General features: G+C 44.9%; 1 protein-coding gene across 2 annotated transcripts in view; it reads left to right on the forward strand.

Moving 5' to 3' along the window:
- LOC146805677 (amine oxidase [flavin-containing] A-like) overlaps nt 1-20,587 on the forward strand; it is a 675,430-nt gene that overhangs the window by 349,266 nt on the left and 305,577 nt on the right. For both annotated transcript variants that reach the window (XM_085622952.1, XM_085622951.1), the window contains one exon: nt 17,120-17,211. In XM_085622952.1, coding sequence (XP_085479078.1) covers nt 17,120-17,211 — 92 coding nt within the window. The remainder of the gene's footprint in view (nt 1-17,119; nt 17,212-20,587) is intronic.

Here is a 20,587-nt window from a genome sequence, read left to right on the forward strand (position 1 = left end):
TTAGCACAACAAAATTCACTCCTAATCTTGCAATACATGGAAAAGAGACAAGAAGAGGAAGTATGGTATACTAAGTATTGGTTGGGTTTTACCAAGTAAGGCTTTCGTATAAAATCCAAGGCTTTCTCAAAGGGGCTGGTAAGGCTAACATGGTAGTAGTTAGTAGTAGTTTGTAAAATGCCTGGTTACTCCAATACAAAGTGTTCCCGCGCTAGGTTTTCTCCTTTACAGTCAATCAGAAAGTATGCAAAAAGACGAGCATAGTCATTAAATGATGGTGGATTCCCTGAAGAACCAGGTTTTCAGATTCCTACGAAACAGCACTTTTGAGGGCTGCATTCTGAGATCCCGGGGGAGAAGGTTCCACATTTTAGCAGCAAGCAGAGTAAAAGGCTACCACCCAAACGAGCTCTGTGAACTTAGGCAATTGTCACTTTAGCTGTTCCCGACGATATAAGATTGCGTTTGGGTAGATAGACTTTAATCAGGGGGAGCAGGAATCAAGGACCTTCACTGTTTACAATTCTTTGAGAGAAACATGAGTCTTTAAAGCCAATCTATCCTGCATGGGGAGCCAATGGAGCTTTACAAGCCCAAAGGGGAACGCCTATATTAAGGAGCATAAGGGCAGCGGTATTCTTCACCCTCTGCAACATTCTTATTCTGCCCTTGGAGACGCCAAGATAAAGGACATTGCAGTAGTCCATGAGAGACACGATCAACACCTGGATAATTGTTTTCTTGGCTGACTCTGGCAGCAACTCTAAGATTTTGCAAAGCATCTTCAAGATGCTAAAACAAGTGCCAGCCAGAGATGAGATCTGGCTGTCAAAGGACAGTGCAGTATCGAACCAAACCCCCATATTTTTTATTTTTGGTTTGGGTACAGGGACCTGCCCCAGTTCAGAAGGCCACCAAACAGAGGACCAAATGCATGGTTGCTTGTCAACCACAAGAATATCAGTCTTTCCAGCATTGAATTGCAAACAGCTGGAAATCATCCATTTTGCAAGGTCCACCAGGCACGCTCTAAACTTAGGGGCAGCAACAGCTTTGTTCTGTGCGAGGTGATAATCAGCTGAGTTTTATCAGCATATGAAACCATCTTCACCCCATGATGCTCCCCTACGTCTGCCAGAGGGTGCATATAGACATAAAACAGGGTGGGACTCAGCCGAGCCCTGAGGAACCCCTTCCAACAAGAAGCGTATCTCAGACTTGTAGGACTGCTGGACAGGGGCGGTTTCTGTTTGGGGGTGTCGGGGCTCCGCCCTCCCTACTTTCAAGGTTACAATAAAAGCTTTACTAAAACTACTCCATTAAATTTAAAAAAAACGCATTCACACACTATAACTATTTGGGGGCTTTTGCACACTGCCACTCACTGTGCAGTGACACTTTCCATAAACTTCCTCCCCTGGGCAGGCCCAAAGCTAAGAGTCACGCACTTGACCGGACGACCCCGAATCTCTCGACCACTGCACTTCATTAGAAGGACATATCAAAGCCCTTTGCAGTGTAGTCCACTCGTTCTCAGACTATCTCAATACCCTCACAAAAACGCGTGGGAAACTTGAACTCAAACCTCTTTTTCATTGTGATAGACCAATAATACGCATTAAAAGCCTTGATAAAGTTACGTAAAGTAACGAAACATGTGTCGGCTGTCTTTGGCTACTTTCCTACTGGACTTTCTTTTGGACTGTTTTCTACCGCCAACATCTGGAAGCCTCTAGGACTAGAACCTTCTTCCAGGCTTATACACTTTTTTATAGTGCTCTCAGTGAAGAATTTGTTATTGCAACATTGAAACCGTGTACTGCATTTGAAATCACACATATTGTGCCTTGTTGTCTTTTGAAGAAATCACATATAATACGCTTTTTTGTGTTGGAACTAATCAGCACTGTATTCTAAATGGCACATAGTGTTTCCAAAAAAGACTAAGAAATTTGGGTTAAATAATATTAAATCCCATATAAAAAAGTACTTTCAATTGATGTTCTCTTCTTTAAAATGGAGTGTATTCTTTCCACGTTTGTTTTGGTTTTGTGCTTATGAGACAAAATAAGGAAATCTTTAACGCAGAATCATCCTAACAGGCCATTTTGTTAAACTTATTCATCTCCTCTCCTAAATTACTATATATTTACTATTAGAGTGCCGAGGGACAACTCTCTTTGAAATACCAAAGCTAAGAGTATTTGCCAGGCTGACGAGCTCACAGCCCCGAGGCCTGTGATGTCATCAGCTCCAAAGAAATAGCTTTGAGGATCAGGCTCCACCCCTTGACTACGTGTATGTAATATGACCACACGGGCATTTTTGACAGAAGCCCTGTAATGCTGGGGCTTCATGTCAGTCAAGGAGTGGAGAGCATTGTTACCCCACACTTTCCCAACTCGTCAGAGGGGGGTGGATCCTATCCTGTGAGGAGCGTGTGCCTGTGGAAAGGATTTGGCCTTGCCTTTCTTGAAGCTTCCCTTCCAGTCGACAGTGACCTGGAGCCTCCACCCTGCCCGTGAACCAGCATGTAAGTAAAAAACAAGCATTTGGAATGCAATAGGTCTCGCATTTACGCAAGTTTAAGCTATTGGCATTGTAAATGACACTGCTTTTTATTTATGTTTTAAAAACAAAAACAAAAATAAAAGGCATTGTTATTTGCAACGTCAATAGCTCAAACTCGCATAAAGGCGAGACCTATTGCATTGCAAATGCTTGTTTATCTTTGGTTCTGTGTAACTCTCATTTCTCTCTATAATTTACTTACTTCCATACTTCACTTATATTTCAACATCATTTCTATCTCAACACCCTTACTCCTCTTACTTCTCATCTCTCTCTGTACTGCTCGGTTTCTCTTACTCAGGGCTACAGTTACAGTCTAGCTAGAGAAGTACAAATGTATAAAGAGGAAAAGAGGGGAAAAGCAGGGGACAAGATTTTGACAAACAGAATAGTGAAAATCCTTAAAACTGCGCTTTGATTTTCACTGTTGCAGCAAAAACACCAGTAGTAAAGGTTTATATAATTTTGATTGCAAATAAGCAGCAACTAAAGGTACAATTTGAAGCACCACATGCATATGATATTTTTATTATTAAGCATTAGTCCAGTAAATATCTATGGTATTTTTTTTTTTGCAATGGGAGCAACAAACTGGTTAGACATTGAGTTCCGCATAAAATGTGTTTGCAAGTGAAAGAAATCTAGCTCCAAGCTCCAAAGGAAATGGCTTTATCATTGCTTGTTCAGTCTTTCTTCTGGTACTATGTGGCTGGGGACCCCAGGCAGCTTGAGCCTTTGGCTGTTTTTGCATGCTCCAAATCGATTTCTGAAGGTTTAACATATAATTTAATATAATTTGACATTGCGGCGGCTAGAATGGTAAGAGGTAATTAAGGCAAAGTCGTTCCAAACTTGGGACCCCAAAATATATCTTACACACAGGCTCGCACTCTCACACATCTTGGTAGCACCAACAGCTCACACATCTACATGTAATTACATGCTTGCGCACACACACATATCCACCTGCTGGTCCCTACTCACAGACACACACACCTCCAGGTCCCTACTCACAGACACACACACACACCTCCTGGTCCCTACTCACAGACACACACACACACCTCCTGGTCCCTACTTGCAGGCACACACACCTCCTGGTCCCTACTCGCAGACACACAAACCTCCTGGTCCCTACTCGCAGACATACACACCTCCTGGTCCCTACTCACAGACACACACACCTCCTGGTCCCTACTCACAGAAACACACACACACCTCCTGGTCCCTGCTCGTAGACACACACACCTCCTGGTCCCTACTTGCAGGCACACACACCTCCTGGTCGCTTCTTCCAGACACACACGCACACACATATATACAGGGCCTTATCCCTTCTCGCAGATACACACACCTCCTTGTCCCTACTGGCAGACACATATGCACACACACATAAAGGTGTCCTGGTCCCTACTTGCACTCACCTCTTGGTACCTAGTCGCAGGTGGTAGGTGTGTCTGTGAGTAGGGACAAGGAGGTGTGTGTGCCTGTGAGTAGGGACCAGGAGGTGTGAGTGTCTGTGAGTAGGGACAAGGAGGTGTGTGTATCTGCGAGTAAGGACCAGGAGGTGTGTGGGCCCGATTCACAGAACTAACTTAAGACAAAATCCTAAACTTACTACCATTTTGGTATTCACAGAAGGCACTTACTCATTTTGGTATTCACAGAAGGCACTTACTCATTTCGGTATTCACAGAAGTTAGGAGTCCTAACTTTAGGACTCCTAAAGGCCTTCTGTGAATACCGAAAGTCTTAAAATTAGGATTTTTCTCAGTTTAGTAGTAGTATAGTTAGGACTCCTAACTTTAGGACTCCTAAATGCCTTCTGTGAATACCGAAAGTCTTAAAATTAGGATTTTTCTCAATTTAGTAGTCCTAAATTTAGGACTCCTAACTTTAGGACTCCTAAATGCCTTCTGTGAATACCGAAAGCCTTAAAATTAGGTTTTTTCTCAGTTTAGTAGTTGTAAAGTTAGGAGTCCTAACCTTAGGACTCCTAAACTGAGAAAAATCCTAATTTTAAGACTTTCGGTATTCACAGAAGGCATTTAGGAGTCCTAAAGTTAGGACTCCTAACTTCTGTGAATACCGAAGTGAGTAAGTGTCTTCTGTGAATACCAAAATGAGTAAGTGCCTTCTGTGAATACCAAAATGGTAGTAAGTTTAGGATTTTGTCTTAAGTTAGTTCTGTGAATCGGGCCCACACACCTCCTGGTCCTTACTCGCAGATACACACACCTCCTTGTCCCTACTCACAGACACTCACACCTCCTGGTCCCTACTCACAGGCACACACACCTCCTTGTCCCTACTCACAGACACACCTACCACCTTGTCCCTACTCACAGACACACACACTTCCTGGTCCCTACTCACAGTCACACACCTCCTTGTCCCTACTCACAGACACACACACACCTCTTGGTCCCTACTCACACACACATGCGTTGGTTTCTGCCTGCGAACACAGTCAGGTGTACAATTCACTCCCCATGGTCATAACATTTGCCCCTCCCTGGAAGCCAGACTGGGGTAACTGGACCCCTCTCCTGCCCTTGAGCAGTGTCTCCTTGGCCTGAATGTCCAGTTAAAATAGGACAGAGACATTAACATTCCTATCTCACGTCCAAACATTGACCCTGGCTGTTCCAGCCTGGAAGCGAGTAGCAGTGCAGCCGCCATTTAAAGATACAGACCTGCCCTGCTGTCAGGTGTGGCTCAGCGAGCTGGAATGTAAAGCGATGAAGGCTGCCAGTGTCAGGAGGTGCAAAGTGTGGCACAGAGCCGCCTCTTGAAGCCGAGGGGAGACTTTAGGAACATCTTCAAATTGTATCTAATTCGTCACAGCGCTGATCAGCCTGTTTCTAAGCGCTCTCGACTGTGGCAGAGAATGGAAGTGCCGAGATTACCATGTTAAATGCCTTTTTCATTAAAAAAAGAATGCAGCACGCTTGCTTTCAAATCTATAAGTTAATGTGTTAGGTGGAGCGGGTGGCCTTGAAATGGCGTGAGAGGAGTGGCTGGGGAATAATGACACCTCCCCCTCCCCCTTCCGCGGCCCTGCCCACCAGGCTCATATTTACATTTTCGAGGTCCTGGCAGGACTTTTTTTTAAATATTCACACACAGACTTTTCTACGATAAACTGCATTTGACCACAGACAGTGAAAGGGTTAAATAGATCAGGTGATCGTTTATGAACACATGAGAGCACACTTTTCTTATTTTTACATTTAAATCATTTCGATTTCCGGAACACAGAGAAGAAATGACGTGCACAGAATCACAGGATGGTTGGTCAAGTGCCGTAGCCGGGATTACAACCCAGGTCTGCAGGGTCTCAGGTGAAGGATTTTAGCCACTCGACCACCTACCCTTGCTTAACTTAGAAGAGAGAGCCAGCTTTCAACACAGCAGAGTTCCCGGTTAAGGCGTATAGAGCTTGTTAAAAGCGGGAGCCCTGGTTCACTGCACTTAGTCCGTCTACCATTTCACTATGGTTCTGTGAAGTGAAGTCCTTTCACTAACACAAAGGTTACAAGTGCATTCATTTACCTCTGGGAATCCGTGTCAAGCTTGACGGTCTTTTGGGGGGGATGCAAGATGGATGTGGCTTTAGGGCTTGGAAGACTGTTTACAGTGCAGCTCCCGCACCACGGGGACAGCCTGCCATCCTCACCCACGGAGGAGAGCTCGGGCGCTGCTCTCCCACCCTGGGCGACTGCAGGCATCCCATCACCAGAGAGCGTGGCTCTGGAGCCTGGTTCTATCACCTCACAGCGCCGATCACGGCCTCAAACATGCCATCACCACAGAGTGTGGGTCGCCCCACGCACACCACCTCAAACAACAAGCGCTCTCAGGCATCCGCTGTTTATTTTTGCATAGCGATTTCACTTTAAAGTGAAAGCGAGATGCAAAAATAAACACGCAGCACCATGTCTCCTTTTTTGTCCAGCCCAATCAGAGAGCCGGACAGGTGCGTGCAAGGCAGCGTGATGAAGCTTCTGATAAGAAACTTCGTCACGACAGCTGTAATGCAGGCGATCCAGTACAGATGGGCGGACAAAAAGCCAAAGGGAGGCAACGAAAAACCCTCCTTTCCAATGGGAAGCCAGCGTTTACCATAAACGCTGATGCTACCCAATGAAAATGAGGGTCTGGGCTTGGAGTCCCCTTCTGAAACTCCTCATCGACAATAAATCTCGCCAAGCGAGCTACGCACGTGCGCAGCCACGCTAGGCGAGACCTAAAAAGTGAAGCTGCTGTGTTTGGCCTATTTGTTTAAGAGTGATAACGTGGCGTGAGTCCCATTAAAATGAATGCCTGTCTTGTTGCTTGTTAATATCCTTCATGCCATCTAGACACCGTCCAGGGAGCAAGGTTTGCAGGTGAGTGGCACACCACACGAGGTAGTGTCATGGCGATGCTCCTCGCGTGGCACACTTTGGCGCAGTGATCCTGCAGGGCTACCATGGGATTTTACAGTGCTTCTCGTCTTTGGGAAGTACCAATAAAACATAAGAGCATCAGGGCGCAGTACACACAAAACATAAATAAAAAGCGGTGGCAGCCAATACCTTTCATCATTTAGCGCACTCTAGAGCTGTGGTTAAGCCCCTCCATTTCTGCATTCTGTTCGCCAGCCTCATAGAGTTCATGCTCCGGCAGCAAGACAGGAACACAAGGGCTCCACAGCTCCCTGGAGCCAGCCAAGTGCATTTTCAAAATAAAAATCAACAATCCCATACCTATATCCCTGCTGCAAATTTGACACGAGCTATACTTCAAAGAGTCAACAAACTGCATTTCACACATAACAGAGCAGTGTTGCTGTGGCATAGCACTGGATTGTAAACCCCTAAACTGAAGTGTTGCTGTGGAAATGCCTTGGAGTTGTGAATTTGGCTTCTTCTGCGCAAGTTCATCGTACATGTTGCCTGTCTGCTAGCTTCAGAGTGAGGGGGTTATAACATGGTTTCGTTACGGCCTCTAAGGGGGGTTTAAGAGGGGTGAAGTTCTAACAGGTCATCTTGGGCTCAGATCTTAAAGCACATGATTCTCAAACACCTGCGGGAATCCTGTCAGTTACCCAACTAATAATAAACAAGACCGGGGACCTGACACATGAGCGTCAGTGCCTCACAAGACACTGCACTGGACAGCAGTATCTGTACGGCTCTGCATCACCACTTCATCCTGTGATTCTGGGCAAATCTCCTTGCATACAAAACAAAATTGAATGGGACTATGTAATGGACATGGTGCTCATGTGAGCTCTCCAACACCTTCGGTTGCAACGGCGCCATACACACACTACCCGCTTGGCACAAGTGAGCAAGCTGATTTCTGAAAACTCAAACATTAAATTTAAAAACATTTTTCACACAATATATGACATAATGTATGCTATGCACAATATAGGACATAGTCTACGTTAAGCGTACTTAATGCTGCGGTAGCAAAAGTAATCTCCCAAGGTTGGCAAAAGGCAAAACCCCTTGAGTGAAATGTACTAGTATATGCTGAAGTCGCCGGATAACCCTCTAATCCAGCAGGCTCCAGCCACTTGCTCAGTTTATCTCCTACAGTTCAATTTCTTTTCGCCACTCCGTTGTCCACTGAACCCTGATCTGACATGCCCTACGTCCGCATTCTAGTGGCCTTTTATGTTAAATAATGCTGGATTTGTAACTCGCCACCAACACAACGCCCTGCTGTGATATTCCCTCGCTGTTTGATTTAAATAATTACAGATTTTTAGCTGTTTATCTCCATCACTATTCCAGGTTTTCCCCTCTCTCTCCACATCTTTTTTTCCTCTTCTCATTGATATCTTCCACATCTCTTCTTTTTCATTCCATCTCCTTCTTGCCTCTCCTTCTCAGTTCTATTTTCCTCTCCTCCCTCCAATTAATTGAGTCACCAGCACCAGTGTTTATGCCATGGTTAAGAGGTCTGGGACTGAGGTGAAGTCAGTGCAAGCTTCTCACACTACTTGTCAGTCGGTCAAAAATGTGTTCAGAATACATGATCATACAATCCTTGGCCTCTTTGCAGAGTGAGCACAGGGCAGTGGTCATGTATTCAAATTGTAATTGTGATTCTGTGCAAATGTGTACGATGGGGCCCCAATCATAGGGATACACAGTCTTTAAAAAATATAGACAAGATGAAAGTAATATAGTGCGGTGCTCGTTCGCTACTTGACAGTAATCCTTACCTTTTACGCCTCCCCAATTTCAAATGTCTCTAGCCGCCACTGCTGCTAGATGACCTGGAAAGAGCGGTCATGTAGGAAATGTGCGATCCAGTCAAATGCGCCGCCCCTAACTCCTAGATCCCATATGCATTCCAGAAGAAGGCCATGGGAGACTGTATCAAAAACGGCGCTTAAATCCGACAGGATCAGGGCCGTGGTCTTGCCCTCATCTGCAGACAGTCTCAAAGATTCAGAAGCTAGAAGCAGAGCTAATTCGGTACTGTAAATGGATTTAAATCCTGATTGAGTCTCATGTAGCAGATTATTTCCTTTAATATAGTTTGTTAACTGAAGATTAAAGAATTTTTCTATCAATACCAAAGGAGGGACGGGGGCTTTTTGGATAGGTCCTGCATACATGCCCCTATAAATGTATGGCAAGAGAAAGGAGTATGCGGTTCCTAAGGAAGGCATTGAAAGGTAAGGGTTGTAGCCCAGGTGCCAAGAAGTAGGAAGGACAACTGGGGGGATAGCTGCTTTTAGGAGCAAGGGCCCTCAAACACCCTGAAGGATGTCATGCTTCATCATCGGGCAGTTCCTCATTTGGCCGGCGCTGCAATGCCCAACGGGCCCCACAAGGGGGCTCTTTGCTGTAGGTCTTCTTTCTTTTGCCAATTTGAAGTCTGCTGGGTGTGGGAGCAAAACAACTGATGTGAGTAGAGACAGGAAAGTGCAAGAGTGAATTAAAAATAGCTATAGGAAACCTTTATTCACTGGGTTTCTATGCTACATTAAAAACAAGGAATAGAAAGTCGTGACTGGAGAGGGAGCAATTATATAACCTCTCGAGCTCAAATTGGAATGTGTGTAGTGAATGGGGTCAACGTGTTTCATGCCTGTTTAAAGTCCTCCAAGTTTGACCCCATTCACTACACACATTCAAATTGAGCTCGAGAGGTTATTTAAATTCTCCCTTTCCAGCCACGACTTTCTAGTCCTAGTTTTTAATGTAGCACAGAAACCCAGTGAATAAAGGATTCCTTGTGGGTTTCCTATTGCTATTCTTAATTCACTCTTGCACTTTCCCGTCTCTACTCACACCAGTTTTTTTGCCTCCACACCCAGCAGACTTTACATCGGCAAAAAGAGAAGACCTCCGGCAAAGAGCCCCCCGGTGGGGCCCATTGGGCATTGCAGTGCCAGCCCAAAAAGGAGCTGCCCGATGATGAAGAATGACATCATTTGTGGGGTGTGAGGGCCCTTGCTCCTAAAAGGAGCTATCCCCCGAGTCGTTCTTCCTACTTCCTTGCATGTGGGATAAAACCCCTCCCTCTGAATGCCTTCCTTAGGAACTGCATAATCCTTTCTCTTGCCGTAAAGAATGTTTCTGCCATTTTTGCAAAGAGAGTAAGCAAGGAGACAGGTCCCAGATTTTCTGGGAGGTTGGGTCCAATGATGTTTTTTTAAGTAAAGGGACCACCATTGCCTGTTTCCAGTCCAGTTGGACTAGACCTGTTGTAAAGGAAAGATTAAGAAGAATGCAAACAACAGGGGCAATAGTATTCTCTTCGTGTAGCAACATATTCGGAGGCATGGGATCAGTAGGAGAGCCCAATTTTACAGCAGAGAGAAGACAAAGGGTCTCCAACAACGTTGGAGCTTTAAGTTTAAAAAGACCCTCGAGCGGAAGTGTGTTCTCCACGGGGATGAATTTAAAATTCCTGCTCGCTTCAGGCTAGGAGGCATAGATAGTATTTATCTTATATATAAATAATGGGCTACTTGGTTGCAGTGTTCTGTAGAAAAGGGGAGGGAAGAAGCAACTCAATGTGTGATGGGAGAGTGAGACTTACCGTGACCTTTATCAGCCTGGTCTTTCCCATTTCAGGTTGCACTCTCCTCCCAACATTTAAGCACAGCGTCCAACCATTGGTGTTCTGTGGAGATGGTAGCCAAGAAAGGTTTGTGATGTGGTAGCAGAGGCCAACCATGGTATGAAGTTACATGGCTGAGTGTGAGGTGTCCATGTGAGTTCTAATTAGGGAGGATGAATATTGGTCAAGATCCTCCGTTCCTCCAATTCCCTATGTTTGCCATCAGCAGTAATTTACATTGTGGCCGGTTCCAAGATGTTAAATTGTCGAATTGTAGGTCTAAGCGCCAGAAACATCTTTCTCATCACCATTGTGTCATATGAGTAATCAGCTGCAATGTAGATTCTGGCATCTTTGTACAGTAATGGTCCATTATGACATTTAGCTGTAAAGAACAGTTGTCAGGCCTGCTGATGGCTGAGAAAACAAGCAGTGAGTGGTCTAGGAGTGTTGCGCCATGCTTCCCCCCTGGTACGGAGCCTATGGGATCATTGAAACTCTAAAATAGGGGTACACGTAAGGCTGGTGAGTTCTGGGATAAATTTAGCTAACAACTCTTCTACATCTGTCCCCTCGAGCTCCTCCATAATGCCACAAAATGAGTATTATTCCTCTGAATGGGGCCTTAGATCGCAAGTATATTTTCTGCGCACATGCCACACTTCGCTGCCATCATCAAAGTTGCTTTCCAAAACAGTGAGGCGATCTTCTATGGCCTCCATTGTGCGGTTTGTAGCATCAAAGCTGGTTTTGAAGGACATTAGGTTGGCCCGAAGAGATTTAAGTTCTGCAATTGTGCTATTAGTATCGGTATGCATAGAGTTCATGGTTGACTTGATGTCCGTAAGTTTCTCCATGATGAGTCGCTGAGATGACGTCAGCCACCTGGTGTGGTATTTCGAGCCTTGCCAGTCATCACGTATGTAAATAGCAGCTGGCAGGTGGGTTTACCCTTAGACATCCGGAAGGTCAATGGGCCTAATACAAAGGGAAAAGAGTGGGGAACCAAAACTGCAGTTTTGGTGAAGTAGGGCCGTATGGGCAGGATGCAGCAATAGTAGAAGCACCCACAGTGCAGGAGTGCTCCAAATGGTAGTTACAAAGGGTCCAGACATAGGGTACCATACCAGGATCCCACCAGGGCATAACCACATAGGCGATCAGGTGGATGGGAGGCCGAAAAATCCACTCATGAGAGCCAGAGGCATCAGAGGCTGTGGTCAATGGTCAGTGGTAGGGAGCCAATAGAAGTAGTATCCAAGAGTGATGCTCCAGCTAATAAAGGCTCAGTGAGCAGGCTGCAATCGTGGTTCTCCTCTTGCCTGTGGCCCTCCAGATGCGAGCAATGGCCTATCAGGGCTTGGAAGGTGGTGGTGAAATAGGCCTCATTCAGCAAGGCGGGTGCTGGAGAGAAGATGGGGCGGTAGTCATTGCAGGGGGGTACCTCAAGGCCAGCTTCCAGTAGGTAGGGGACAGCAGTAAACAGCCTGACATGTCCCAACACAATTACAATGCAGCTGTGCAGTGCAATGTGGTCTATAATCCTTGTGTGGCCGTAATAGGTTGTGACTGTGGAGAAAACCAAGGCCCTACCGGAGCGTAGAAGGAACAGAGGAAGAAGCCAGGCAGAGAGAAGGCCCGCTGTAGCAGGGCTGTTGATTGTTCGTAGATGGCACTGTAGCCATTGTGGGGGGGGGGGGTCCTCAAGGCCGGTACCCACAGGCAAGGGGCGGTGTCTGACAAGGACAAGCCCGATGTGCTCTAGTGTTTCTCTGCTGCAGCGATTGGGAGTCATGTGTCGATTTTGCATGCCCAGAGCTCACCAATGGTCATGAGAGGACACGGTGGGAGGGATCGTGCCGATGTCAGCAGGAGCGTGTTGGTCTGCCAAAAGTCCTTTCCAAAAGCAGCAATCAGCGCTGGACACCTACCGACAGTATGCCCCTGGGGTTGAAGCAGTGCGGCACTCTGCACTGGTCGTAATTCGCAGGAAGGCACCAGGTGGTTCGGAAGCATTACTAGGAGCCAGCCACCTTGGTTAGGGCCAGACTCCACCCTCCCAAAACCAATATTTTGAAGGAGATATGCTTCGACTGGCTTATAGTAGGCATATTGCTACTTTTCCATTAAAGACGTTCTTAAAAATCCTCAGTGATCACTAAGATCCGTCTTTACAGGCAGGTATACTTTGATCACTGAATCTGTTACCTGTTACCTCAGCCTCAAGCTAAACAGGATGAATAGCTGACAATGGAATTTCCAAGTGGAAACTCACAATTTGAATACCAAAAAAAGAATCACACATCAAAACATAGGACAACTCATAAATAAGGGGCACACAGTTTTTTAAGGCTGGAGCCAAACTAGATTTTCGTGGTAAATACTGAACTATATAATTGATTGCCATTAGGATTTTGTGTAAATATAATTATTTCCATAATGACCCTAGACTTTGTCAACCAAAGTTGGACTGCAATAGCTTAACCCATCAGAAGAACCAGAAATTCAGAAACCAGACACAACTGACCCTCAGAATCACCATATTGCAAAACAAGTGCATGTGGCGCCATAGTGCATTCCTGATGGGAAAGACAAACAGAGGCATGGTGAGCTTTAGAGAGCCCAGGTAAATTATATTGTGCATTCACCAGACAAGGCAAAGTGGCCTGCACCATAATGATATGCTTAGACAACTACCGGACATTTAGTCGCACTAACATGAATGCAATGTAGGGTCAGCTTTTGAGCCACAATCTTATAGAGACAGAAAAGGATGGATGCTGTGGGGGGAAAGACAATCTGGATCAGCTTCTGCATGGATAAACTTTTATTATAGACCCCAGTGGAAAGGCATACGGTAGTTCATCTGGTGTTTGCTTGAGGAGCATTAAAGGAAGGCAGATGCAATTGTACATGGTGATCAGTACTTTGCAAAACTCGTTTTAAGGCTCTTCTTGATGCAGAAGACATGGCAAACACACAATCAACTACTGGGTTGGTGCTTAGGCACCATTCAAAGTTACCAGTGTTTGGATCAGTGCATGTGATACAGGGATAGACTTCACCCTGTTTGAAGGAAGCATTTCTTTGTGCAAGAAGTTGACAAGGCTCTAAGAGGAGAAATGGCTACTGTTTAATTGTGAAAAGCGTTTACAAGGCTCTAGACAAATCAAAGAGAAGACACTGCCAAATATAAGAGCTTTACAAATAGCTAATATTGTTTCTTCACAATCAAGGTGACCCACTATGCCACAAAGATTAGTCTCTGTCTTAAAAGGACTTCCCTGTAAGCACACATACATCAAAATGAGGGGTTCTGAAAAAATATTCATGTATGGAGAATTTTTCAATGTTCCCATTGCATATGTCACAGTATTGCCATATCCCACCAGAAAAATATGGTGGTAATGTTTATCATGTTCTGGAAGGAAGCTGAAGATAATGTGTCAGGGCCATTAGTTTTTTGGTCGAGCCTAGCACAGGGCGCATGCGCTATCTAGGAGATGACCTTTTAGAATCAGTCTGCAATTGTTGAACACTCGTGCGTGTGGCGGCATCCAACTTGAGGGAGCGAGCAGCCACGCACAGGGGCCATCTGTTTCTAATTGGCATGGCCACGCGCGCTTGTTTACATGTGCCTGTCTCACGGTCGCTTTCACTTTCGTGCCGTTATAATCGCTTGTTTAATCCATCTGCCTACCTTTCATAAGCAGCCATTTCCTGCCCTATGACAACATAGTCATGGACGCAGTCCTAAGCCTCCACAAAGACACGGTGCTATCTACAACTGAGGCAAGTGTGCAATGCCCGCTGCTGTGAGCCCTTCAGCGTGCAGTAAGTGTGCACTACACCACGATCACCACGGGTGTGTTAAACATGTCTCTCTGTTGAGTAGGTTCTCTCCTCACTTCTCTGTCGAGCTCTCTGCTTGTTTACTAGATTTTCCCTCTACTCCGTTTCTCTCTCTCCAGCAGTGCTTCATTTCATGTTCTTCCTTCTCTTCCCTTTCTCGGGTACTACTTCCCTTCTCTCCTCTCTGTTGATCTTTCGTTCGCTCTCTCTTTTCGCTCGACTGTCTCTTAAGCTGCCCGCGTGTTGTCTTGCTCCCACCCGTTGTCTGTGTTGTCTTGCTCCCACCCTGCCTCCTGTTGTCCATATTGGATTACTCACACTAGCCCTCCCTCCTTCTGCTATCTATGCTGCCCCCTGCCGTAACAAAACAAGCATTGGCATAGCCAATAGGTCTCGCCTTTGGGACCTTATAAGCGTTTAGTCATGCAACAGTTGATGTTGTTGCACCAAGGATATTGTGCTGCATAACTAAATACATATAAGGTTCCAAAAGCGAGACCTATTGGCTATGCCATTGCTTGTTTGTTTTCCTAAAGTAAAATCTTTCTTTAGGAATTCAAGGCTTATTTAGCATTTGGAGGCCAGGATACTTTTCCACAAACGAGATGAACATAGAGCTGTCAGTCTAAATAGCTCTATTAGAAATGCCCGCGTACCACAATGGGAAAAGGTGCAGTTGATTTGAAGGTTAAACCTGCATTCTTCCTGAATTGATGTCTCTAGTGTTAAATTATTGTATTCTATTATTAGAGAGAGCCCTGCATGGGTCAAAAGGGGTTCAGTGCGAGGGAAGGGAGAGAAGACACAACACGCCTGAGGCTGCCGTCACAGGAGATGTTTCTTAGCACTTGTACCGATGATTAAAGTATTTGAGTAATGTATCTGTCTGACATATTCCTCAAAATAATGACACCATTAATAACTAAATGAAGTCAAACCCCGAGATCTAGAGCATAAACATATGTTATGTATCTCTCCAGATCCTGCATAAGAGTAAATAGTGTTCAGCCTCGGTAGGCACCAGGAATCGCCCCAAACCCCGGAGTAGGCGCTGTAGAAGTCATCAGACCACTGCCAAGCAGTCTCAGAAGTCATAGTCTTTATAGGTGATGAAACAAGTAAGGATGTTCGTGCAGTGAGAGAAAAATAGAGAAACGCGAACCGAGAAGGACATTCAAAATAACGAAGTGGAGGAATGGAAAGCTGGTGACAAACTATGAGAGCAGGAGTCCTGCAACATGAAAAGTTACCATGCGCCATCTTGCGAGTTCTGACCCTATCGAAACCTGTGATCGATGTCATTGGTCTACTGCCTCTATTGGCCCGACCTCGAAATGACTGTTGTATGTGTGTGTACGTCCATCCTAATGCCCATCCATCCTAGTCGCCAAGAGCTGGTGTTGCAAAATCTCCAACCTTGTAAACTAGATAGTCTCTATTTCTCTAGAGAATCTTGTTGCACACATGCCTTTATTGAGATCTCCCACCTGGAAACCTCTAAGTATCGTCCACCCTGATGTAGGTAGTCTCCTCTCCTGACCCCTGATCGTTTGTATGGAAGGCCTTTACCCACCAAGGTGCAAATACAAAGGTAGTAGGAATTGCATGCCCTCTTAAACAGTGTTTCAAGTATTAAGAATTTTCTCTTTCAGTTTTACAGTTCATAGGTATTCTAAACAAATATAGGCATTGCTAAAGCCAACAGTTTTACACTTGACAACTGTTGGCTTTGCCTATACTTGTTCCTCCCCCCCCCCCCCCCCCCCCAGATGGTTACTATGGTTATCCACTCATATGCTGCAGGTGTATTGGAATGGTTCTTCTTCTGTTTTAAGGCAAACCTTTGAACGATGGTCACAGAGCAAGAGGAAAAAAAACCTTTCCAAGATGGCCACCATGCATGTGCACATGCCACCCACAGATTCAGAACGGGGCCATAGTGAGAGTGCAAGGAAGGTATGGTGAGGGGCATAATACATTTTGATGAGGGAAGACGGTGCAAATGAGGATTGGAGGAGCATGAGAGACTCAGAGGATCAGAAAGTAGCCAGGGCCGGACTGGGAATCAAAACCGGCCCTGGAAAAAAGTGCTCGGCCGCCCCCTCAGCCCCCCTTCCCGGGTTTGGGGGTGCAGCCGAGCTGTTTGGCAGGGCCGGTTTTGGCCGATTTTGTTACAGAGGCCGATATTGCAGCTATGCTGCAAAAGCGGGCCTGTAACAAAAACGGCGAACGACCCCCCCCAGGGGCCCCAAAAAGTCCCCCACCCTGGCGGACCACCTGGAAAATGCCCGGTGCCCGCTCAGTCCTGCCCTGAAAGTAGCTCATGATGCACTACAATACACATAATCAGTTGAAGGATGCAACTCTGCCAATAAAAATTCGGCTAGACTTAGGGTAGGACAGACACGAGACAGATTACGGAGTATAGCCATCCGATCATGAGCAAGGGGTGGGCAAACTTAAGTCTGTATTGGTTACAGTGGATACAGTAGGCATGTTTGCCGACAGAAAGCTGAATCTGCCTGTTGACGAGACCTCCAAAGGAAAAACAAACTCCAATGGACATGTTGATGCGTATGTGCAATACATACAGTTGCTAATGATATGCACTTCTTTGTAGATTCCCACTGACGCGCCTTGGGATGCACCACACGCTGCAGAATGGGACAAGATGACGATGAAAGATTTTCTAGACAGTGTTTGCTGGACCGCGTAAGTCGAGAGAAACGTTTTATTGTGAAACCTGAAAATAATACATACATTGTTGTATGTTAAAGTAAAATGTAATCAATCACCTGGCAAGAATCTATGTAATTTTCTTTCTGTGGCTCTGGAATGCATTCTCAAAGGTCATTTGTGTTACTCCTTTGCTGTAAGCCTAATTTAGAAGGCTATGTTTCAGATGACCTATTTTGTCAATCATTTTGTTTTCTCATAATAATACGAAATTCCACGAAACAAAACAGTTCATCTTAAGATAGGTAAAGTGGCAGTTCTTTGTAGAATATTTTAATTTTGTCAATGAAATTTGCCCTATTTTATGGTTACATGTTATAAGTGTAGGAAACCGTTACAACAAACAAATGATGGACGGAATGCTGACAATGCAGACATTCTCCCCCAGTCAAGAGATCTGGGTTAAATCCATCGTTCTTTTGCCCACTACGCCACCCCAGTTTAGACATGGCCATATGCAAATCAGTCTTGACCCTGTGCCTCATGGGAACAGCCCAGCCCGAACTGCCAAGCCATGTCTCACCTGGACCGGAATCAAGCATCCTAGGACCGGTTTCTGGCTATCAGCCGTCATCAGCCAGGATAGCTTGACTCCAGTGGCGCAGTGAGCACGGGTCCCACGTCTGGGAATACCCATCCCACTTAGGGCGAAAAGCGTTACAACAAACAAATGATGGACGGAATGCTGACAATGCAGACATTCTCCCCCAGTCAAGAGATCTGGGTTAAATCCATCGTTCTTTTGCCCACTACGCCACCCCAGTTTAGACATGGCCCATTGCAAATCAGTCTTGACCCTGTGCCTCATGGCCCTAGGAAACGCCTAGGACCAGAAGCTGTACTAATGTACCTGTGAAGTGCAGGTTTGCACTTAATTTTTCACTGTCCAGCTAGTGCAAAAACGTTTGCATGAAACCAGTGCAAAAATGCAATATTTGCTCGCCCCTGGGGCTGTATTATGATCGGCTTTTCCTGGCACAGCGCGGGACAGAGTTCCAATTTTATGCCTGCAGTACGAAAAGTGAATTCATGTAACCGCATATTTCTCAGAGTTAGCGTTTTATTTTCAGATTGCACAGCTTAAAAAACAGAGAGAGGCACCTTGCATGCAGCGCCCGGGCTGTGTTACCTGAAAATAAAGCACAACTCTAAGAAATAACGGTACAAAAGAAATTAAATGAAAAATAAACTTATAAAGCGCGTCTAGGCGCTGATGCTCAAAAGAGAAAGATGCAAACATAAGGAGATGATGGATGGAGCGCTGAAACTTCAGATCACAGATCTTGGTTGAATCCATCATCGTTCTCTAGCTCACGTCCCCATCCAAGTTCAGACCCAGCTATATGCAAATCAGTCTTGACCTTGTTCCTCATGGGAACAGTCTAGCCCGTTCTGTCAAGCCAGGTTTTCCCTGGACCGGAAACAAGCATCCTGGGTCCGGTTTTGGGGTAACAGCCCTCATCAGCCAGGTGAAATGACTTCACTTTACGCATTGCAGGAGCATAAGCAGGTGCTTGGCTCTGTGTTTCTCCCAAAAAGTGAATTGAGATACGGCCTCTGAACCTTGTGTGAACACATGACACCAGTGCAAAATCGCACTAGAAAATAGTCATCTCACAGAGTCTGTAAAATGTTCCAACATAGTAAAAAGAAGGAAAGAGAAGCATATGCCTAAAATGGAAGTTATAAGAACTTTATCTTCGTTAGGCATCCTTAGGCAAGATTTCAGGAATGAAAACAATTATTTTAACCTTTTATTGGAAGTAAGATGAATTGATATAAATACAAAAAAAAGGTACAACGAAATAGAATCAAACTTAAATGGCTTATGAATTAGACATATATTAAAGGAAATATTTCAGTTTAGACCAGGTCAGTTATGTGACCACAGAGCTTACGTTATCTGCGGTGCAAAATAGTGAATTTCTCCTTGTGAAATTTCACACCATTTCTTGAAAATGATGTGAAGTTATGCAAAAATAAGCTTTTAACACCAAGTGTGATTCTATGGTATCTCGTGTGACTTCGCACCAAAAGCCATTCAAGATACCGGCAGGAGATTTCCTTTCACAAGATATTTGATGTGTGAACCAGACTCCCTGGACCAAAATAGTGCATGAATTTCACTTAATGCAAAGTTCTGGAATTTTTAGTCAGTTTAGTCGGTGTACATTTAATTTACTGCAGGCCGCCTCTTCCTATGAAATTCAGTTACACTCTATTGCAGTAGTTAAACTACAATATCTAGGCCCTGCATTGAATGCTTGTAGTAAGCATCTATATAGTTGCCAGAGGCTCACCTCACCTGGGGGTGGTGTATCAGCAGCAAGAGACAGAAGACCTCCAGTCACAGGGTCAGACTTCTTGGCCCCAAACTGAAGTTTCTACAGAGACCTCATGAGTAATCTATTAACTGAATCAACAGACGTTCTTGAAATTTATCTCGGCCTGGATAACAAAGTTCAAATCTGCCTCGGCAGCTCGACTGAAGCAGGGTAAACAGGTTTTGTTGGTAAAATTCAACTCAGAGCAGTGCAGAGACTAAAATCTTGAAGGAATAATTAAGTTCGACGAAAAAAAGAAATGATTAATTGAATTGGTATGCTGTCCCTTTTGTGACCTAAACAAGCTTGTGGGAAGTCTCGGAGGCGAGCCAGGAAACCATGTCATATAGTAGCTAAGTCATTGACACTTATCATTTAAAGTTTACATTTGCCATTGAATATGCCAACTTTGAGTGCAAGAATACATGAATAATAAACTGTCTTGCTTGGCCTCAGAAAAAGCCTGTAATGCCTTCTGTGTATTAAAGTTAAATCGTTTACTCGGATTGTCCCGAAACCAGACGCAGATGGTTTTAAATGACATTGTAAATCAGACAGCTGTACAGTACCAAAAATTATTCATTTTGACTGACTCCGAGCAGATTGCATTACACCAAGCCTTTTTCCGGGAATAACTTGCTGTGAAGATCAGAGTTCTAGTGAAGAACTATAGACAGTGCTCACAGAATGTGCCTAAAATAAAAAACAAATTCTCATCTGGGCTACTACAAGTTCCTGAAATAAATGAGGTCCTTAATATATTCCTTTCACATTGTATTATATTTTGAATGTGTTCCAAGTCTTGTGTAGTCCATGGCAGTTTTGACTATGTATGCAATCTGACCCCTAAAACATGGGGAAATTGGTGAATCCCTGATTGGCATAATTAACTGTTTTACAAAGCCACAGTATTTGGGGCATAAATACACCCCGTCACCTGTAGACTGCAGCACTTATTGTGTCATCCACTAGTGTTACAAAAGTCACCATGGCTTTAGGCCTAGCATTGTAGCTTGGCTGCTGCAGTG

Source organism: Triturus cristatus, chromosome 8 (assembly GCF_964204655.1).
Source record: "Triturus cristatus chromosome 8, aTriCri1.1, whole genome shotgun sequence".
Classification (NCBI taxonomy): domain Eukaryota; kingdom Metazoa; phylum Chordata; class Amphibia; order Caudata; family Salamandridae; genus Triturus; species Triturus cristatus.